Source organism: Spinacia oleracea, chromosome 3, assembly GCF_020520425.1.
Source record: "Spinacia oleracea cultivar Varoflay chromosome 3, BTI_SOV_V1, whole genome shotgun sequence".
NCBI lineage: Eukaryota > Viridiplantae > Streptophyta > Magnoliopsida > Caryophyllales > Amaranthaceae > Spinacia > Spinacia oleracea.
In genome coordinates, this window is record NC_079489.1 from 77,718,334 (window position 1) to 77,737,097 (window position 18,764).

Consider the following 18,764-nt stretch of genomic DNA (forward strand, 5'->3'; position numbering starts at 1 on the left):
CCTTAAGGTACTTAGAATTTTCAGCTATTGTAGGCAATTATATGACTGAATTTTTGCTCTCAAAAATCACTTTGAATACTTGAATACTCGATATAAATTATGAGCCCTTAACTCATATTTATAGACCATGGAATAAGTAATCGAATCCTACTAGGATACGAATTAATTAAATTAGAATCCTAGTAGAATTCTTATTTAATTAATTTATCTTTTAGGATTAGGAATTTTAATCATTAAACAAATCCTATACTCTTTAGGTTTCGTATGTGAACACAAACTCTACACGAGCATGACCCGCAAGCGTGTAGGCCATGCCCGCACACAGCCCACACGGCCGCTCGGCCTACGCGAGCTACAAGCCCACGCGAGCTGCAGCAATGCTCGCAGCCCATTGCTGCGCGCGCTGCGCGCGCTGCCACGGCCTGCTGGGCCTGGCCTTGCGCTGGGCCTGGCGTGGCCTTGGTTGTTCGTGTGGCGCGCTTGGCTTGCTGGGCGATGGCCTGGCTTCGTACTGGGCCCTCGTCCGGCAGGCCTCGTCCGATGCTTATTCGTACGATACGCTTCCGATTAAATTCCCGGTTCCGGAATTCATTTCCGATACGAACAATATTTAATATTTCCGATTCCGGAATTAATTTCCGCTTCGAACAAATATTTAATATTTCCGTTTCCGGAATTATTTTCCGATTCCGATAATATTTCCGATTCTGACAATATTTCCGTTTCCGGCAATATTTCCGATTCCGGCAATATTTCCATTTCCGATAATATTTTCCGATACGTACCATGTTTCCGTTTCCGGCAACATCTACGACTTGGATAATATTTATATTTCCGATACGATCCATATTTCCGTTTCCGGCAATATCATCGTTTCCGGAGTATTCATTTCTTGCCTGTGACGATCTCAGCTCCCACTGAAACCAAGATCCGTCGATTCCGAATATCCATAGATGGAGTATTTAATGCCATTAAATACTTGATCCGTTTACGTACTATTTGTGTGACCCTACGGGTTCAGTCAAGAGTAAGCTGTGGATTAATATCATTAATTCCACTTGAACTGAAGCGGCCTCTAGCTAGGCATTCAGCTCACTTGATCTCACTGAATTATTAACTTGTTAATTAATACTGAACCGCATTTATTAGACTTAACATTGAATGCATACTTGGACCAAGGGCATTATTTCCTTCATTTTGCAACCGCCCGATCGGGCGGAATTTCGCCCGATCGGGCCGACTATCGAGCACATCGCCCGATCGGGCGAAGCGTCGCCCGATCGGGCGACGCCAACCTCCAGCGTATTTCGCGAGTTTTTATTTCCGATTTTGGGCTCTATTTTGGGCAAACTATAAATACTAGCCCCTTATATTTTTAGTGACATCTTTTATTCTAGTTTTCTAATTACTTAGTCTATTTTAGTTCTCTCTATTTTCTCCAAACACTTAGTTTTAATTTTAATCAAAGATTCAAGCTTTATTATTCCATTGTTCTTCAAGTCGGTATTGTTTCTTGCTTTAATTTATCTTATTGCGTGATCATGTTTTCTATTATGTTAATTGCTTTGTTATTTATTATCATGAGTGAGTAGTTTAATTTCTAGGGTTTAGGGGATCCATGAATGCATGATTGGGATTATATGTGGACTTGATTAATTGATTGATTGATTATAATTTCTATAGCTTATTATTATTTCTCGTCAATTCTGTTCGGCCGGACTATTTTGATTTGAGTTTGATTTACCTTAGATTATGCGCCGAGAGGTATAAATATGATGTTTTTGGTCTGTGGCTATTAGATAGGAATTATTTCTAGAACGTAGCGAGAGCCAGCTAGTTGTTCTATCCTAAGGAATTCATAAGATTCGAGAGATGCATGTTTTCCTAATTATGATTGTTAATTGATTGTTATTGTCCGTTGTCCAATCCCGGTCTGCATTTATGGTGAACCGTTGCCCTAGATTCCTTTAATATTGTTATTTTCCGATTTGTTTATTTGCTTTAGGTTAATATACAAACCAATCCAACTCTTTGTTACCAGTAGTCTAGATTAGTTAAATAATAGTAGAAAGAACACTTTCCCTGTGGATACGATCCCTGCTTCCCTTACTATATTTTTAGTTGGTGAACGTTAGGTTTATCTTTGATAGGAGTGCGATTTAGCCTGTCAAATTTTGGCGCCGTTGCCGGGGAAACGGTTTTATTTTCTGTTATTAATTATTTTTCTAGATTATTGTTTGTTACTTCTCAAGGGACTCCTGTTCCTTGAGACCGGATCTCACGACTGTTTTCTAGTTTTTGCTTGTTTATGCCCAGGACTGTCCATACCAGCGATCTTACTTCGTTCGATCCTGAACCTGAACGGACCTTTCGTAGACGGCGTAGATTCGTTGAACAGTTGAGAGACTATTTTGACTTTGAATCCGACTATCTGATTAGCAATCTATTCCATACAGATTCAGATATGGGTGACCAAGCACCACCACCGCCACCCCCACTTGTGCCAAGGCTTACTGACTACTCTAAACCAAGTCTGTCTATGCTTCCCAAGGCAATCATGCCTTCCATTGCGGTCGAGAATTTCAAGATCGAACCCCAGCTGATAAACATGATCGAGAGACACCAATTCGGTGGGGAAAAGGGTGAAGATCCTAATCTCCATATTCAGTCTTTCATTCAGTATTGTGCCACCATCAAGTAGAAGAATTTAACACTAGAGCAGACTATGGAGATACTCTTTCCATTTTCATTGAGTGGGAAGGCAAAGCTATGGATTAATAGTCTCAACCGCGCAGCTATGAAAATCACCGATTGGAATTCTTTGGCCCTTGCGTTCTATGTTAAATATTTCCCACCTGAGAAGACAGCTCGTCTAAGGGGACAGATATTAGGTATCTCTCAACAAGAAGATGAGAGTTTGTTCGAAGTTTGGGAAAGATTCAAGGACTTGCAAAGAGAGTGCCCACACCATGGCCTGGAGGACTGGTTCCTGGTTCAGCAGTTCTATAATGGTCTGGGTAATGAGTCTAGGTGTCTTTTGGATTCAGCTGTCAGTGGGAGATTTATGCAACTGGAGGTGCCCAGAGCTTTAGAGGTGATTGAGGAGATAGCCATCCATAGTGCCCAATATGGGAATCCTAGAGGTTCTGCCGATCGTGGTGTTAAGCATGAGATGAACTCTATTGAACAGCTTACTGCCCTACATCACAAGCTGGATAACATGCAAACCGCATCTTCCCAAGTCACCCAACAAGCTAGTGTCGCCGCAATGAGTGCTCAGTTGGCCAATGTCTGTAATAGTTGTGGGATGCAAGGTCACTATGCACCGGAATGTAGGAGCTCTATTGAACAATGCAATGCATTCCAGGCCTACAAGCAGAACAATCCGTACTCCAACTCATACAATGAGGGGTATAAAAACAACCCCCTATTATCATATAGGAGTACTAATGTTCAGAACCCCCACCAGATTCAACACCCTCCACCACCACCACAACCTTACCAACCACCACCACAGCAGCCCTACCAACCGCGAAGTAACTACAACCCGCAGCCTAGTGGACCACCTGGCTTTCCTCCACAGCCTCAACCCACACTGCCTGATCCCATGCTTGTTGAGATGCGGAATATGATGTTAGAATTGCAAAAGTCTCTGAGCGAAAAGGATGCCAAAATCGATGCCCTCACTGCTCATAACAAGATCATGGATAAACAGTTGGCACAAATGGCTACTACTCTCGCAGAGAGACCCAAGGGTCAACTCCCTTCACAGCCTGTGACCAGAGAGTCTGTAAATGCTGTCACTTTGCGGAGTGGATATGAGTATGATGGGCCACCTATGACTATAGAGGAAGGGGTTGAAGTATCTGTAAGTGGTGCTGTGCCAAGAGAAAGTGAGAAGGTGGTCAAAGAGAAGGAAGCTGACACAAGGGTTGAGAAGAAAGTTGAGATACAAGTTCCACCTATCAAACTTCCCTTCCCTCATCGTCAGCTAAAGAACAAGCTAGACAAGCAGTTTGGTAAGTTCTTAGAAGTGGTAAAGAATCTGCAGGTAACGATCCCTTTCATTGAATTAATTACTCAAGTACCTGCATATGCTAAATACATGAAAGACATCTTGACTAGGAAGAGAGCATTTAGTGAGGTGGAGACTGTTGCATTTACTGAAGAGTGCAGTGCCTTACTACAAAATAAGTCTCCACCCAAGTTGAAGGACCCCGGGAGTTTCTCTATCCCGTGTAATATTGGCAACCTTTTTATTGACAAAGCCTTATGTGATTTAGGTGCCAGTGTTAGTGTCATGCCCTTGTCTGTCTGTACTAAATTGAACATGGGTGATTTAAAAGTTACCAACATAACTCTGCAAATGGCCGATCGATCTGTAAAATACCCCCTAGGTGTTCTAGAAGATGTGCCTGTTAGAGTAGGTAAATTTTTTATCCCTGTTGATTTTGTTGTGTTGGACATGGAAGAGGACAGGCAGATCCCTATTATTTTAGGCCGACCTTTCCTACACACTGCGGGGGCAATCTTAGATGTCAAGAATGGCAAGCTGACCTTAAATGTGGGGGATGACAAGGTTACTTTCAATTTAACCCATGTTGCTAAGAGCCCTATGGTAGAGGAGTCATGTTTTGGAGTCAATGTTTCTAATGATTATTTTAATACTAAATTGACTCATACTAACTCCAACAATCCTTCGGAAAAAGAGCATGTTTCAAATTGTTTTGCAGGTGGAGGTAATCGGAGTATGAACTCTTCGGCATGGGTTCGAAGGGAAGCACGATTTGATGATGCTCAGACCCGAAAGGCCGAAAGTTTGGTGAACGGTGGGCATCACATTCATGATCGGGGTCGTGGTCTGTCACCCCCCGCGCCACATAGCTCATCCAAGGCAATTGATTTGACACCAGATGGCACCATCTTTGGTGCCCCCATTCGATGAGTTGTCGTGGCTCTCATCCCCTTCCTTTCATTGTCTGTGCATAAACTGAGATTGTGTAATGGGGACATTACACCAATCTAATAAGGGATGAGTACTTAACTATCCATTTATTGCTTTCCGTAGTGTACTTTATGCTTTCGTTTTGTGTGTTTTAGTATAATTTTTGATCAAGTGTGTGATTCAGTGTAGTCCTTGGTATTGGAGAGGCGAGATGAGTGTATTTTACAGTTTTGGTGTTTAATTTTATGCAGGTCTAAGGCCCCAAGCTCGAAAAAGTTGAATAAAGCCAAACGGAGCAGCTTGCATTTCGCCCGACCCGGATCGGGCGAAGAGCGCCCGATCGGGCGCGTGTCGATACAAAGAAAAATTTGGGAAATCGCCCGACCGGGCGAAAGTGGCCTGATCGACACAAAAGGCGAGTGAAATGCCCGATCGGGCGAAATTCCGCCCGATCGGGCGGTTGATGATGACGTCGTAGAAAGGTCAAGGAAGGATTCTAGGCTGAGAAAAGTCAATAAAACAAGGCATTGCATTTCGCCCGATCCGGATCGGACGAGGTGCGTCCGATCGGGCGCGCACAGATTCAACGAAAAGGTTCGAAATTCGCCCGATCGGGCGATCTGCTGCCCGATCGGGAGATTTGCGAATCAGCGACAAATAAGCCACGAGTTGCTCACTTTCCTCATGATACCCCTTGAGCCAATGAGGACATTGTCTGATTTAGCTTGGGGGGGTGTTTCACTCACTTGTACATATTAGGTATGTTTTTCCTTTTATTTTTGCATTTACTTATTTTTGTGTGTTTATTTTGGTGTGTTTATTGCTTTGAAAAAAAAATACAAAAATACGTTCCGATGAATACAATATCATGCTTCCCTGTGCCCCTTGAGCGGAAATTATTTTGATTCTTGGTATTTGATGATGGGCAATGTAGATGTGTTAGCCATGATTTGATATTCGATTGCTTTGATGCCTTAACATGAGTCAACTCCGACTAACTACTTGTGGACTTGGTGCTTGACTAGTTGACTTGGTTAGGATGTGTGATAGCTTCCTGGTGTGTCATTGATTTTGAGTATTGGTTTGCAACTATTAGTAGTGTTTTATGACTCATATACATGCACATTGTGGAGGACGAAGGCATTTTTCTATTTAGGTAGCCTTCAGATGAATTTAGATATATTTGTTCCCTCTTTTTCTACCCATGTTGTGCTTGTGCCCTTTATTCGGTGACTAACCATATTACAAGCCCATGAAAGCCCCATTGGTTACTAGTCCCAAGCCTAGCTTGGGGGAGCTAATAGTAGTGAGGTGAGGGAGTTGTAGTGTGGTACATTTTGAGCATATTGAGTATTGAAAAAGGGAGTTTCTCTCATCATGATAGTTGTTGAAAAATAAAAATGAGTTGAAAAATCAAAGAGATGAGAAGATGTGAAGGTTTTACAAAAGGAAAAAAAAAAGAGAAAGAAATTGAGCAAAAAAAAAAAAGAGAGAAAAAAAAGAGAAGTTCATTATTTTCAGAAAAAAATAAATTCAAAGCATTGTGTCATTCAAGTATTACAATTCCTTATCATTATGAGTGATTGGTTTTATAGATGAAAAGGGCAAGAAAGTATGGTGTAGTTCATTTGATTGTTCATGTGTTGAGTGGGAGAGTTGTGGTCATCACTTGTGATTGATCATGGTTGTATTTAGGATTTATGCTCCCCAAAGCCAAGGCTTTAAGCTCACATTATATCCAAATTTACCGCACCCTTACCTAAGCCTAACATTACAAGCTTTGAAGACCTTCCGACCTTTGTGCATAGAGCCGTACTTATGTGAAAATAGTTGTTTATCAATGCAAGTTATGACATGACACATTCCGAGTCGACTACTAGGTTGAGTGTATGTTTTTCTAGACACACGAGTGTTGTGAGTTTGGGAGGGCATTGTTCACTTATATGTTGGGAGGGGAGCGAACGGGTACATCTTTTACCTGCCACATAAATGAGTGATGAGTGTGTGAGCACTAGTCTTGAATTCCATTGTGCACTTGTGGTTCGCTTTGCGTGACGATTGTTAGGGAGGATTTGTGGTTGGGTGGATTTGATTGGTTGACATTGATCATGCTCGTTAGATTTTGCCTTGAATTATGTTTTTCATTTTGAAATATGGTGGGGGTGAAGTTGGTCTTGTATTCATCGATGATTTTCTTGCTTAGGGACAAGCAAGGATCTAGCTTGGGGGAGTTTGATATGTGTGTTTTATATAGAGTTTTTACCCCCGTCCCTTAGTACTTTTTGATCTCAAATGAGCTCTTCGGAGCGATTTTTAGTACTAATGTGCTCCTTGTAGTGTGTTTGTAATTTCAGGTTCATCATTGTAGGAATTAGCATATTTTTGTGCATTTCCTACTCATTTGAATCAATACAAGAGATTATGTACTTTCGAGAGCACAAACATTAAGTTTGAAGAGTTTTGAAGCAAAGCGAATAACGAAGGAAGTACAAAAAGGACTATAGTCCACTATTTTAAGCATAACTCAAGTTCTACAACTCCAAATGATGTAATGTAAATTGGGTTGGATTCTAGACTTCAATATCTTTCCAACAAGTGGTCACTCGCCTAATTCCGACGAATAATGAAGGAGATATGACGTTTTGAAGATAGAGGATCGTGCAGTTTCAACACGCGCCCGATCGGGCGGGCTTCGCCCGATCCGGATTGGGCGGTCATTCTGGGCGCTGTTCTGGGCATTTTGCAACCGCCCGATCGGGCGGAATTTCGCCCGATCGGGCCGACTATCGAGCACATCGCCCGATCGGGCGAAGCGTCGCCCGCCAACCTCCAGCGTATTTCGCGAGTTTTTATTTCCGATTTTGGGCTCTATTTTGGGCAAACTATAAATACTAGCCCCTTATATTTTTAGTGACATCTTTTATTCTAGTTTTCTAATTACTTAGTCTACTTTAGTTCTCTCTATTTTCTCCAAACACTTAGTTTTAATTTTAATCAAAGATTCAAGCTTTATTATTCCATTGTTCTTCAAGTCGGTATTGTTTCTTGCTTTAATTTATCTTATTGCTTGATCATGTTTTCTATTATGTTAATTGCTTTGTTATTTATTATCATGAGTGAGTAGTTTAATTTCTAGGGTTTAGGGGATCCATGAATGCATGATTGGGATTATATGTGGACTTGATTAATTGATTGATTGATTATAATTTCTATAGCTTATTATTATTGCTCGTCAATTCTGTTCGGCCGGACTATTTTGATTTGAGTTTGATTAACCTTAGATTATGCGCCGAGAGGTATAAATATGATGTTTTTGGTCTGTGGCTATTAGATAGGAATTATTTCTAGTACGTAGCGAGAGCCCGCTAGTTGTTCTATCCTAAGGAATTCATAAGATTCGAGAGATGCATGTTTTCCTAATTATGATTGTTAATTGATTGTTATTGTCCGTTGTCCAATCCCGGTCTGCATTTATGGTGAACCGTTGCCCTAGATTCCTTTAATATTGTTATTTTCCGATTTGATTATTTGCTTTAGTTTAATATACAAACCAATCCAACTCTTTGTTACCAGTAGTCTAGATTAGTTAATTAATAGTAAAAAGAACACTGTTTCCCTGTGGATACGATCCCTGCTTCCCTTACTATATTTTTAGTTGGTGAACGTTAGGTTTATCTTTGATAGGAGTGCGATTTAGCCTGTCACGTGGACACCTAAATGCTAAGTTATTAAACTAAAGTTTGATCAGAATGAACTAAAAAAATCTTATTTGGATCTATCATAGGCCGAAAACATACAACTATGAAGTATTTTTGTGTTTATGAGAAGTGTTTCTCTTAGAAAAGAAATTCATACGCAACTCCTTGAACTTATAGTCATTATTTATTATTATTATATTTCATTACAATCGAAATAAAAATTCAATTTCATGGTTGTAGGTTTGAGCTAAATCAAATCTGGCAAGTTTTCTCACAATCGCCCAAGCAAGGTTTCATCTGATTAACATCTGCAATAGGAAAATATAAAAACTCATGTTAGCACTTATATATACTACGTAGCACATAATCCAAATATCCTACAAAGTTATAATATGTACTCCATAAGAGTTTGAAGGGGAACTGATTTGAGCACACCAGTTAATTGATCTTGTATCTATTTGCAGTCGTGTGTTGAGGATCCGAGGCCCTTCCCTTGCGGGGTCCAGGGCGGTTGCCCCTCAAATCACCCTCAGGGCCGGGCCTGGGCATATCCTATGTGACAACATATAAAACTGTGCTACACTCACGTGAGTTATGAAAAAAATCAACTAAATAGTATGCCAAAATCACTTTTCGAGTTTCAACTTGTACTCCACAGTATATTTAATTGCATTTTTGTAAAACTATATGAAAAACTTACACCAAAAAGAAACTATATTAATCGACTCATTTTTAAATAATAATCAAAATGAACTCAGATAATAGAATCTTTCACAATTAAACAAATCAACCAAAATGAATCACATGTTTACCCTAAATGAGAAAAGGGTAATGACAGATAGAGAGAGGGAGAGAGACCTAAGTTTGATTGTTTGTTGGACTGGAGACAACGAGTAGAAGTACAATCATATTGACACTTATAATTCGAGATTTCATCTGGACACTTGGTACCACATTCGTTCAAACATGTAACTGGGCATAACCATTCTCTAAAGGGCACACAAAGAACCATGCATTTGAGATAACACCCTGGAAGTTTACAATGCACGATGTCTCCCTCTACCATCATGCACATACACATAATGCACATCATCAACACTATTATCCTATTTCTCCTCATTCTATCCACTCCTTCCATTTTTCTCACTTATTATACTGTTTGTCTCTCCTTTTATTTTCTTCAACTATTCTAAGAAGTGATTTGTATTTTTTTGATAGTAAGAAGTGGTTTGTATATATATTTCAATTTCGATATTCTTTTTACATACAATAAAGTTTGATTGGCAGAAAAATCAATGTGGGATGATTCTTTTTTATTACTATCAAATTAAATCCATTTGGATTCTATTATACAATCAAATGAATTTCCTTATCAAAAAAAAAAACAATCAAATGAATTTGGAAACATATATTGCTATTGATGGATTGCGTTGGATCTCGATTTTGCTAATTATCATAAAATAAAGGTAAAATTACTTTTTACCACCTAAAAAAACTAAAATATGATTTTACCACCTAAAAAAAAGTAAAACTTATTTTTACCATCTGAAAATAGAAAAATAAATAAAACCGTTAATTAGGGCCCACTAATTCAATTTTCCTCCATTTTTTAACACTTCATGTGCGAATTTCTTTAACTTCTTCACACTCATCTCTTTATTGCCTTTGAATTTTGTCAATTATGTGATTAATGGGAGAAAATTTTATGTGATTTCATGGAAGATAATGAAGTAGGGGAAGGGAATAGAGTTAAATACATGAAATCGTGGAAGAAGAGAAAATATCATAAATATTACCGTTATCGTGGCCTCCCACATCAAGGTTTCATCTATATAATCTTTTCATTTTCAGGTGGTAAAAAATAAGTTTTAATTTTTTTACGTGGTAAAATCATGGTGTAAAAATGCGGCCGAGTTAACTCGGTTTTTGAGTTTGCCGATACGATACTTGGCGAATTATCACGCCTGATTCGAATAAGGCGATATCTCGGCCGATTTGACTGGTACGGTCTAAAATCGGCCGCATTTCCCGTTCCAACCCGGGATGATTACAATTCATACCGCTTTTTCAATTTTGCAGGGATAAGATTACTATTGTTTTGTTTCACTCTCACCAATAATGGTGGTCTAAAGCATATGAAACAGAAGAAAGAGGACAAAGGAGGATAAAGGAGAGCATATACTCATATAGCTATAAATACACAACAAATAAACCAGATCTTATCAAACAATTAAAAACAAAACCAAAAACATACCAGGAAGTTGCATTCGAAAGGAAGACGAAGAAGAAGGTGGAGCGAGGAGCTAAAGTTCGACCGATCTAGACTTGTAAAAGACTATTGTAGAATTTCATTGAAATTTTGAAAGGGGACGATCGCCATTGCCATCTCTGTATGTAAGTTTGAGTTTTTTTTTCGAACGCCATCTCTGAGTGGTACTGGTGAGTAGTGAAGTAGTTTGGGAAAGAGAAAGTGGTGGGGCTGAGTTTTAGATAATTATATCTTGACTTGTCACATTATGCATTTGTTTAATTATATTTTATTATGATTGTACTTTATTAAACTTTTTTTTGATTCATAAAGTACTTTTATTGTTTCTAGACTTTCTACTACTACTTTTATGGGTACTACCGACAACTAGATTCCTCCAACAAGAGTAATATGCTTTATTAGTTTTTAATTTTAGGTGTGAAAGATACTGTAAATAACGTATAATTGGTTAAAAAAAATGTACTTCATCTTGTGGGAGTATTTATTTTGCTATTCTTTTGCTAAGCTAGATTTTATGCTTTGACCCATATTAAATAAATGTTAAACACATTAATAAGTTTAATAACAATTAACAATTGCATATGACATTAGATGATTTTATTTTATTTTCAGAAGGTTTAATAAATGGCACCTAGAGACGAAGATATTGGGTGGAAATTTGGTGAAGCAGTTGATGAAAATAAGCGTAAAGTAAGATGTAAATTTTGTCAAAAAATAATTAGTGGGGGTATAACAAGACTAAAGCAACATTTGGCTCACAAATCGGGTGATGTAGCTCCATGTGAAAGTGTATCTGTTGATGTTCAACGAGAGATAATGACACTTCTAATGCAAACTATGGATAAAAAGAAGGAAAAAAACCGATTTACTAGAGATTTTGAAGATGAAATAGTAAGATCAATGAATCGTCCAATTGACGATGATGATGATGATGATGATCCTGAATTGGAATATGCTTTACGACAAAGTAGAAACCAACATCAATTTGATCATAATCAAGAAACATATGAGCGTAATAGAAGTGGTTACTATGATAGAGGAGGTAGTAGTAGTATTCCTCCACAAATGACTAGATCAATATCAGTTGGAGTTGGGAGAGGGAGAAGCACATCATTCGAACCAGCATCATCTCCTTTAGCTAGATTAAGGGCACGTGAAATTGAACTAGAAAAGGATTGCCCAAAGCAAAAGCAATCAAAACTGAGTACTTCATTTTTGAAAAAGGCAAAAAGGTCTATCATAAAAGCATTTGGGAATTTTATGATTGATGTTAATCTACCATTTAGGGCAATTGAGTCTCCTTGTACTAATCCTCTCATGGAAACTATACGTGAATGTCCAAATGTTCGAGCTCCTACGGCATATGATATAGCACAGGTAATGTTAAATACATCACGTAATCTTTAAATTCGTGTTAGCTTTATATTTACTAATATAATGCAATACTATTATTTTTATATTTTTTATTTAGGTATATCTACCTGAAGAAGTTAAAGAGATGGACGAGTACATTAAATCATTTCAGACCGTTTGGAACGAAAGGGGTGTGACAATAATGTGTGATGGTTGGTCAGGTCCAACCAACATGCACATTATTAACTTCCTTGTGTACTCGGATCGTGGCACTGTCTTTCATAAGTCAATTGATGCAACCGATGTGTATCGTAGAGATGCAGACTACTACTTTAAGCTAACGGAAAAAGTAGTACTAGATATAGATGAAGATAAGGTTGTCCAAATAGTGACAGACAATGAAGCTTGTGTGAAGGCTGCTGGGAAAAAACTGATGGATAAATTCCCTCATTTATATTGGACTTCTTGTGCAGCACATTGTTTAGATCTTTTATTGGAAGACATTGGAAAGAAGAGCACAATTAAACCTGTTATAGATCGAGCAAGAAAGATAACACAATATATATATATATATATATATATATATATATATATATATATATATATATATATATAAAAGTATAAATGGGCACTTTTTTACATGAAGAAGTTCACCGGTGGCAGAGATCTCACATGTCCCGGCATCACACGATTTGCCACACAATTTATAATGCTAGAAAGTGTTGTGAGGCATAAGGAAGGCTTGCAAAACATGTTCGACTCTAGTGAATGGATAATGTCAAGATATGCCAAAATGAATGACGCTTTAGCTGTTGAAGTTCGTGAGACTTTGTCTAAAACTCCTTCAAATGATGTTGCAAGATTTTGGGTAAAAGCCGGCGAGATATTGAAAATACAAGAGCCCATTTTGAAAGTATTGAGACTTGTTGATGGAGATTTCAAACCAACAATGGGATACATATATGAGGCAATGGAGCGATGTAAGTTTGCAATAAAAAACGATTGTGAACATTATAAGCGTTATTGGAGTATGATAGACAAAAGGTGGAATGACAATCTACATACAGACTTACATGCAGCAGGTAATATTTTTATTTCTTCTCCCCTACATGAATATTATATGAAAAACAAATAATCAAATTTATGATTGTCATTGTTAGGATGTTTCTTAAACCCTGAGTACATGTACGGGCCTACACCTATTGGAACAGATAGAGAGCTCTTAAAAGGGGTGAGAAATGTGATATTGAGAATAGAGCGGGATGAAGATGCATCAATCAAGGCACTCCAGCAAGTAAGTTACTATAATTAACTAAAATACAATTATAAGTCATTTTTTCAAAATACATTAACAAACAGGCAATATACAGATTTATTTGTACCGTGATAAGAGAGAGAGTTTCGGTGGTAGTTCGGCACAAAGGGTAGTTAAACAAATGGATCCAGGTATAATATTATTTATGGGACACTAATTCATTTTAAGTTATTATAATTGGAATTTTTAAAATATATTTTTTCTATTTTTGTATTGTTTTATGCAGCTTTGTGGTGGATGACTTATGGTGATAGCACCCCTGAACTAAAGAAAATTGCAGTGAGAGTTTTAAGTCAAACCACATCATCATCAAACTGTGAAAGAAACTGGAGTATGTGGAGTCTAGTTCATACTAAAATAAGAAATAGGTTGAAATACCCAAGGCTCCATCAAATTGTTTACCTTCGATACAACATGAAATTAAAGCTGAGGCATTTGAGGAGGCATGGTAATGATGAGCTCAATTCCAGTTATGATCCAATTAATTTGGATTATATATTTGATGTCGAAGATCCATTAAATGACTGGTTAGAGGAATCAGAAGCGCCTGTTTTTCAAGGAGATGATTTGAGTTGGTTAAAGGATGATGATGATGATGATGATGATGGGGACGGCGGTGGTGGTGGTGTTAGTCAAGGTTCAATTCATTTAAGCACTGATCCAAGTCAACAAGCTGGTGGTAACCGTCAATCTATTTTAACTCCACCAAGTAGTGACGATGGAGATGCCGATAATGCTAGTAACACTCATGGTGGAAATGCATTTGACACATCTTATTCACATGAACCAATTGAGCGCATTCAGAATCCACCACACTCTACATCTGAAAGACAATATCCCCAGACATTTCAAAGACGTACAAGGGTAAGACAACCTTCTAGTGAACCACTAGATAGTGATGCATCATGGAATGAATTGTCTATAAATGTTTTTCCACCCGAGTCATTAAACTCTACCTCTCAAGGTCCTACCTCCCAAGATTACAATTATCAAGATCATTTCCACGGTGATTATAATTACCAGGGACCAGGTGAAGGTGAATTTGATTATAATGTGCCGCAACCTCCTGACGGTGTTTATGTTAATAACAATGGCACAATTAATTATGGGGGTGTTCATTATCATCAGCCATCATATTATGGCAGTGGTTGTGGCAACTCAAGTCAAAATGAATCACCATGGGCGGATGGTACGAGATCATACCTTTTTGGGGACTATGGAAGAAATAGCTACAATGAAGATACCCAAACACAACCGGCACGTAATTCCTTTTGGTATTAATTTCATAAATATTAGAGTTGATAATGTATAATATTATTAATATATATGCTACTGTAATAATGTATAATAATGTATAATAATGTAATTGTACTAATGAGATAATGTATTAATGTTATTAATATATATGCTTTCTATTGTGTGTTATCAATGGTGTCTTTAGCAATGTAATAATGTAATTGTACATATTAATAATGTAGATTGGATCATTGGAACAAACAAAAAAGTAATATAAGAACAAAAGGAGATATAAAAAAAAAGAAAAAAAAGGAAAAAGCTACCCACTTGCTATGTTTTAGGCGCCATATATTGACAATTTAGGCGCCAAATATTGCAATTAGGCCCACAACGAAATAAACTAGGGTTCATAACTTCCATTCTCTCTCCTTGAGTCCTCTCCACTGTATTCTATCAATGGCGTCGCAAGCACTTTCATCTACCAAGGACCTGCTTTTACCCAACAAAATAAAAGCAGACATGCTCTAATGAAGCGCCTCAACTTGTTCGCTTCTTCTGGTGTCTCTATTGATTTGCGTGTGGTAAAATTTTTGAACTTCTTTTTTGTTGATATTTTCCTTAAAGTTTTTTTGTGTTTTCGTGAATTTTGCCTGAATTTTGCTTGTGATTGGAATTTGGAGTTATCTATTTATGATAAGTCATTATTTATATATTTGCTAGTACTTGTATGAATTTTATCTATTGATGAAATGTTAAATTATTGAAGTTAAAGCTAACTTTTCAATAATTATAGGATGAGAGTAGTATACTAGTATTGAAAATACATGTTACGATTAAATAAAATTTTGGGTTAAAATCTTTTAAAAAATCACCTAAAAAGTCATTAAATCAAATTCCTACCGCGACATCCGCGATCCGATCCGCGACTAACGCATCATTTTCGTTACCGAGATACAGCGACCGAACCCGCGACCGCGACCGATACCACATTTTTACACCATGGGTAAAATACAAATTTTCTATTATTTTTGGTGGTAAAAACAATTTTTCCTAAAATAAAAATGCTTAATATTTGGAATAAAAAAGTGATGGGATTTACAGTCAATCAAATTAACATAATAGCAGAATAATCCCAATGCCAAAATTCATATATAAAGTACAATTTAAGCATAACATACATTCACTACAAGAAATAGAAGTAAATAGGGCGATTGGTCCTAAAAAAGGAAGGCGACAATAAATTTGCCCTAATAGAACAGATCAAACACAACAACAATGAATCGCCTTCCTTAGTATTGACAACGAGGGCGACAATATAGGGCGCCTTCTTTGACAGTAACAACGAGGGCGAAAAAATTGAAAACGCCCTCTTATTCAAAGTACGGAATAACAACCAGGGCGACATTTGGAAACTGCCTTATTTGAGTATAACAAAGAGGGCGCCTTTTAATCGTCCTCACATTTATAGAGAAGAAAATGAGCCAGTCGCATTTGCAGAGAAGAAAATAAGAAAGAAATCAGCAGGTATTTCTCACTTTCTCCTTATTCTTCTCCTGATTTTTATCCAAATTTATTTGAGTTCTCCGATTAATTGCCAAGAAAGAACATCGATCAGATTCAATCGATTTCATTTTTTCTCTGTAAATTTCTTGGAACCCGAAATCAATGTGTTTTAAATTCCTCTCCGACGGTACGAATCTCTTTCTTTCGCCCTAAAAATTAATTATGAAGCAAGTATTATCAATCGGTTGTGTTTAGCGATTTTCTCGCTAAAATTTCATGTATTTTACTCTGAATCTTAATTTTGTCGTCGTTTTGTTGCTTAATTTGGCCTTAATTTTGTATATTCAGAAATATGTACAAATATATGAATCAATTTGTGGTATTAGGTTAATTATTCTCGAAATTCGATTTAGTTTGAATTGCTTGCATATTTGATCGAATCGCTTGAAAATTAGTTCAAATTTCTTGCAGATTTGATAGTATTGCTTGACGATTAGTTTAAATTGGTTGGAGATTTGATCGAATTTTTCAAAATTTCGGCAATAGGATTGAATACGATTGGACGAGCTCTTCATCTTGGCCTCCAGTTTGTTAGAATCGGTATTTTTTCCCTCTCTCTACTCCCAATTTTGCAATTATGCTTGTGTTTGAATCAATTCGATTGAAGTTTTTGTAAATCATTTTTGAGTTTCATGTTTGAGTAGTTTTCTTGTATTTGGTTGCTTTTCTGTGAAGTATAGTTATTCCTCCATTAATTAAAGTTAGAAATGTTTCTGGTGAAAAACTTTTGAAGCTAGAAATGGAAATATATGATTAGGTTGTGATGATTGATCATGATTTAGCAGGATTTCCCAGTGGTTGATCTGAACTAGGAAATTTTGTTGCGTATAAGCATAGCTGCATAGATCCCATTGTAGAGAAACATATTATGCCATCCTCTAATTCTTATTTGTTTGTTAGTATGGTGTCTAGAAAGTTCATATATGAGTTGTTTTTCTGATGTTTAGGCCCTTTTTGTTGAGTGCAACCAGACTTTAAGAAGGTAAACTTTACTTTTCCATTTTTTTTGTACTGGGCTATCTGGCTAGATTTTCAGGTCAGGCAAGAGCTTAAATGCATAGCTCCGTTGAGCACTTTTGGTTTTGGCATTCATTTTGTATTAAATGAATCCATTTCAGTAATTTCAGTACTCATACGTGTTTAGGTTATTTTTAAAAAATTATTGGATTTAAATGTGTTGTTGTATGTAGGAATCATTCAATTGATGTCACTCAATGTAAATACCTCTTACAAACTTGCAATTTTCTTCAAATAGAATCAATTATCTCTGTTGTGCATATAGTTAAGGACAACATTTAACATGTACCATTTTATCAGTGATCTCTCAAGGAATGTCCTTACTGGGACAATACCACGGGGATGGGCTGATGCGAAATTGGAGTTCGTAAGAAAACATATACTCCGTTCTTTCTTTGTCAATGTGTTTCTTTGAGCTTAATTTCTTATCCTAGCAAGGTATATTTTTTACAGGTCTCTGTTTGCCAATCGACTGTCATGACCAATTCCAAAATATTTGGGGAATATCACCACTCTCATAAACCTGTATCTTCCTTTCTCTCCTTTTTCACAATTTCTATAAGATAAATGCACAAGCATATAGCATATATTTCTTACTCTATACTCAAATTATTTATGGAACATCAGAAGCATTGAGAGCAATCAGTTCAATGGAACTATTTCTCCTGAGCTTGGGAACTTGGTCAACTTAAGCGAACGGTACACCCTTTTCCCCCCTTTCTTGTAATAGGCTCAATATATATTTATCCTATCATTTTTTTTGTTACATAAACATTAATGTTAAACCTTGTTTGTGTCTTTCCTTGCACTTGATCAAGAACTTTAAATGACAACAAACTTACATGAAAGGTGCCTTTGGAGTTGAAAAATCTGGCCAATCTAAGGGTACTGTAAGTAGTTTATTTGATTGAAGAATTGAGATTTAAGTATAGAGCTTTTTGTTCATCTCTTTCTCTCTCAATCATTTGTTTTTTTGTGTACTTGTTAGTCGATTAAGTAGCAACAACTTCAATGGGAGCTTGCCTGATCATTTTGAGAATTATTCAAAACTCCAAAAGCTGTAAGTCGTTATCCTTAAAATCTTAACATTGTAAATATTTCAATGATAGTTTTGATTTATCTTAGTGGTATCATTGACACTTGACAGAGAAATGATTAGTAGTGGCTTTGAGGGTTCAATTGCTGTTCTCGAGGCTGAGTTCGATCAAGTATCTCCACCTGAGCTTCTGAAGCAGTTTGAAGAGGCCATGATGTTAAGCGCCCTAAGGTACATAGATTGTCACAAATCACAAGTTTAATGTTAAGAATGCTCTTAAATTTCTAAGTGTTGTATGTGTGTGATGAAATTAAGACTCAAAATTACTTCTT

General features: G+C 37.1%; 1 protein-coding gene, 1 long non-coding RNA gene and 1 pseudogene across 2 annotated transcripts; 2 read left to right on the plus strand and 1 right to left on the minus strand.

The window, feature by feature from the left end:
- Nucleotides 1-2,876: 2,876 nt before the first annotated feature.
- Nucleotides 2,877-2,976, minus strand: LOC130470998 (uncharacterized; annotated as a pseudogene).
- Nucleotides 2,977-12,896: 9,920 nt separating this feature from the next.
- On the plus strand, nucleotides 12,897-15,005 carry LOC110791342 (uncharacterized). The gene is made up of 4 exons (XM_021996093.2): nucleotides 12,897-13,347; nucleotides 13,426-13,559; nucleotides 13,636-13,711; nucleotides 13,807-15,005. The coding sequence occupies exons 1-4, from the start codon at nucleotides 12,906-12,908 to the stop codon at nucleotides 14,859-14,861; spliced, it is 1,707 nt and encodes a 568-aa protein (XP_021851785.2). The 5' UTR covers nucleotides 12,897-12,905; the 3' UTR covers nucleotides 14,862-15,005.
- Nucleotides 15,006-17,849: 2,844 nt separating this feature from the next.
- On the plus strand, nucleotides 17,850-18,390 carry LOC110780503 (uncharacterized). The gene is made up of 3 exons (XR_008929505.1): nucleotides 17,850-17,921; nucleotides 18,024-18,095; nucleotides 18,215-18,390. It is a non-coding gene; the product is annotated as an uncharacterized lncRNA (long non-coding RNA).
- Nucleotides 18,391-18,764: the final 374 nt, after the last annotated feature.

Excerpts from the sequence above, each read along its gene's own strand:
- LOC110791342 (XM_021996093.2), top strand. The coding sequence starts at position 12,906 with ATGAAGAAGTTCACCGGTGGCAGAGATCTCACATGTCCCGGCATCACA. Across the intron at positions 13,560-13,635 it reads CAATCAAGGCACTCCAGCAA|ATTTATTTGTACCGTGATAA; the intron begins GTAAGTTACTAT and ends GGCAATATACAG. Across the intron at positions 13,712-13,806 it reads AGTTAAACAAATGGATCCAG|CTTTGTGGTGGATGACTTAT; the intron begins GTATAATATTAT and ends TGTTTTATGCAG.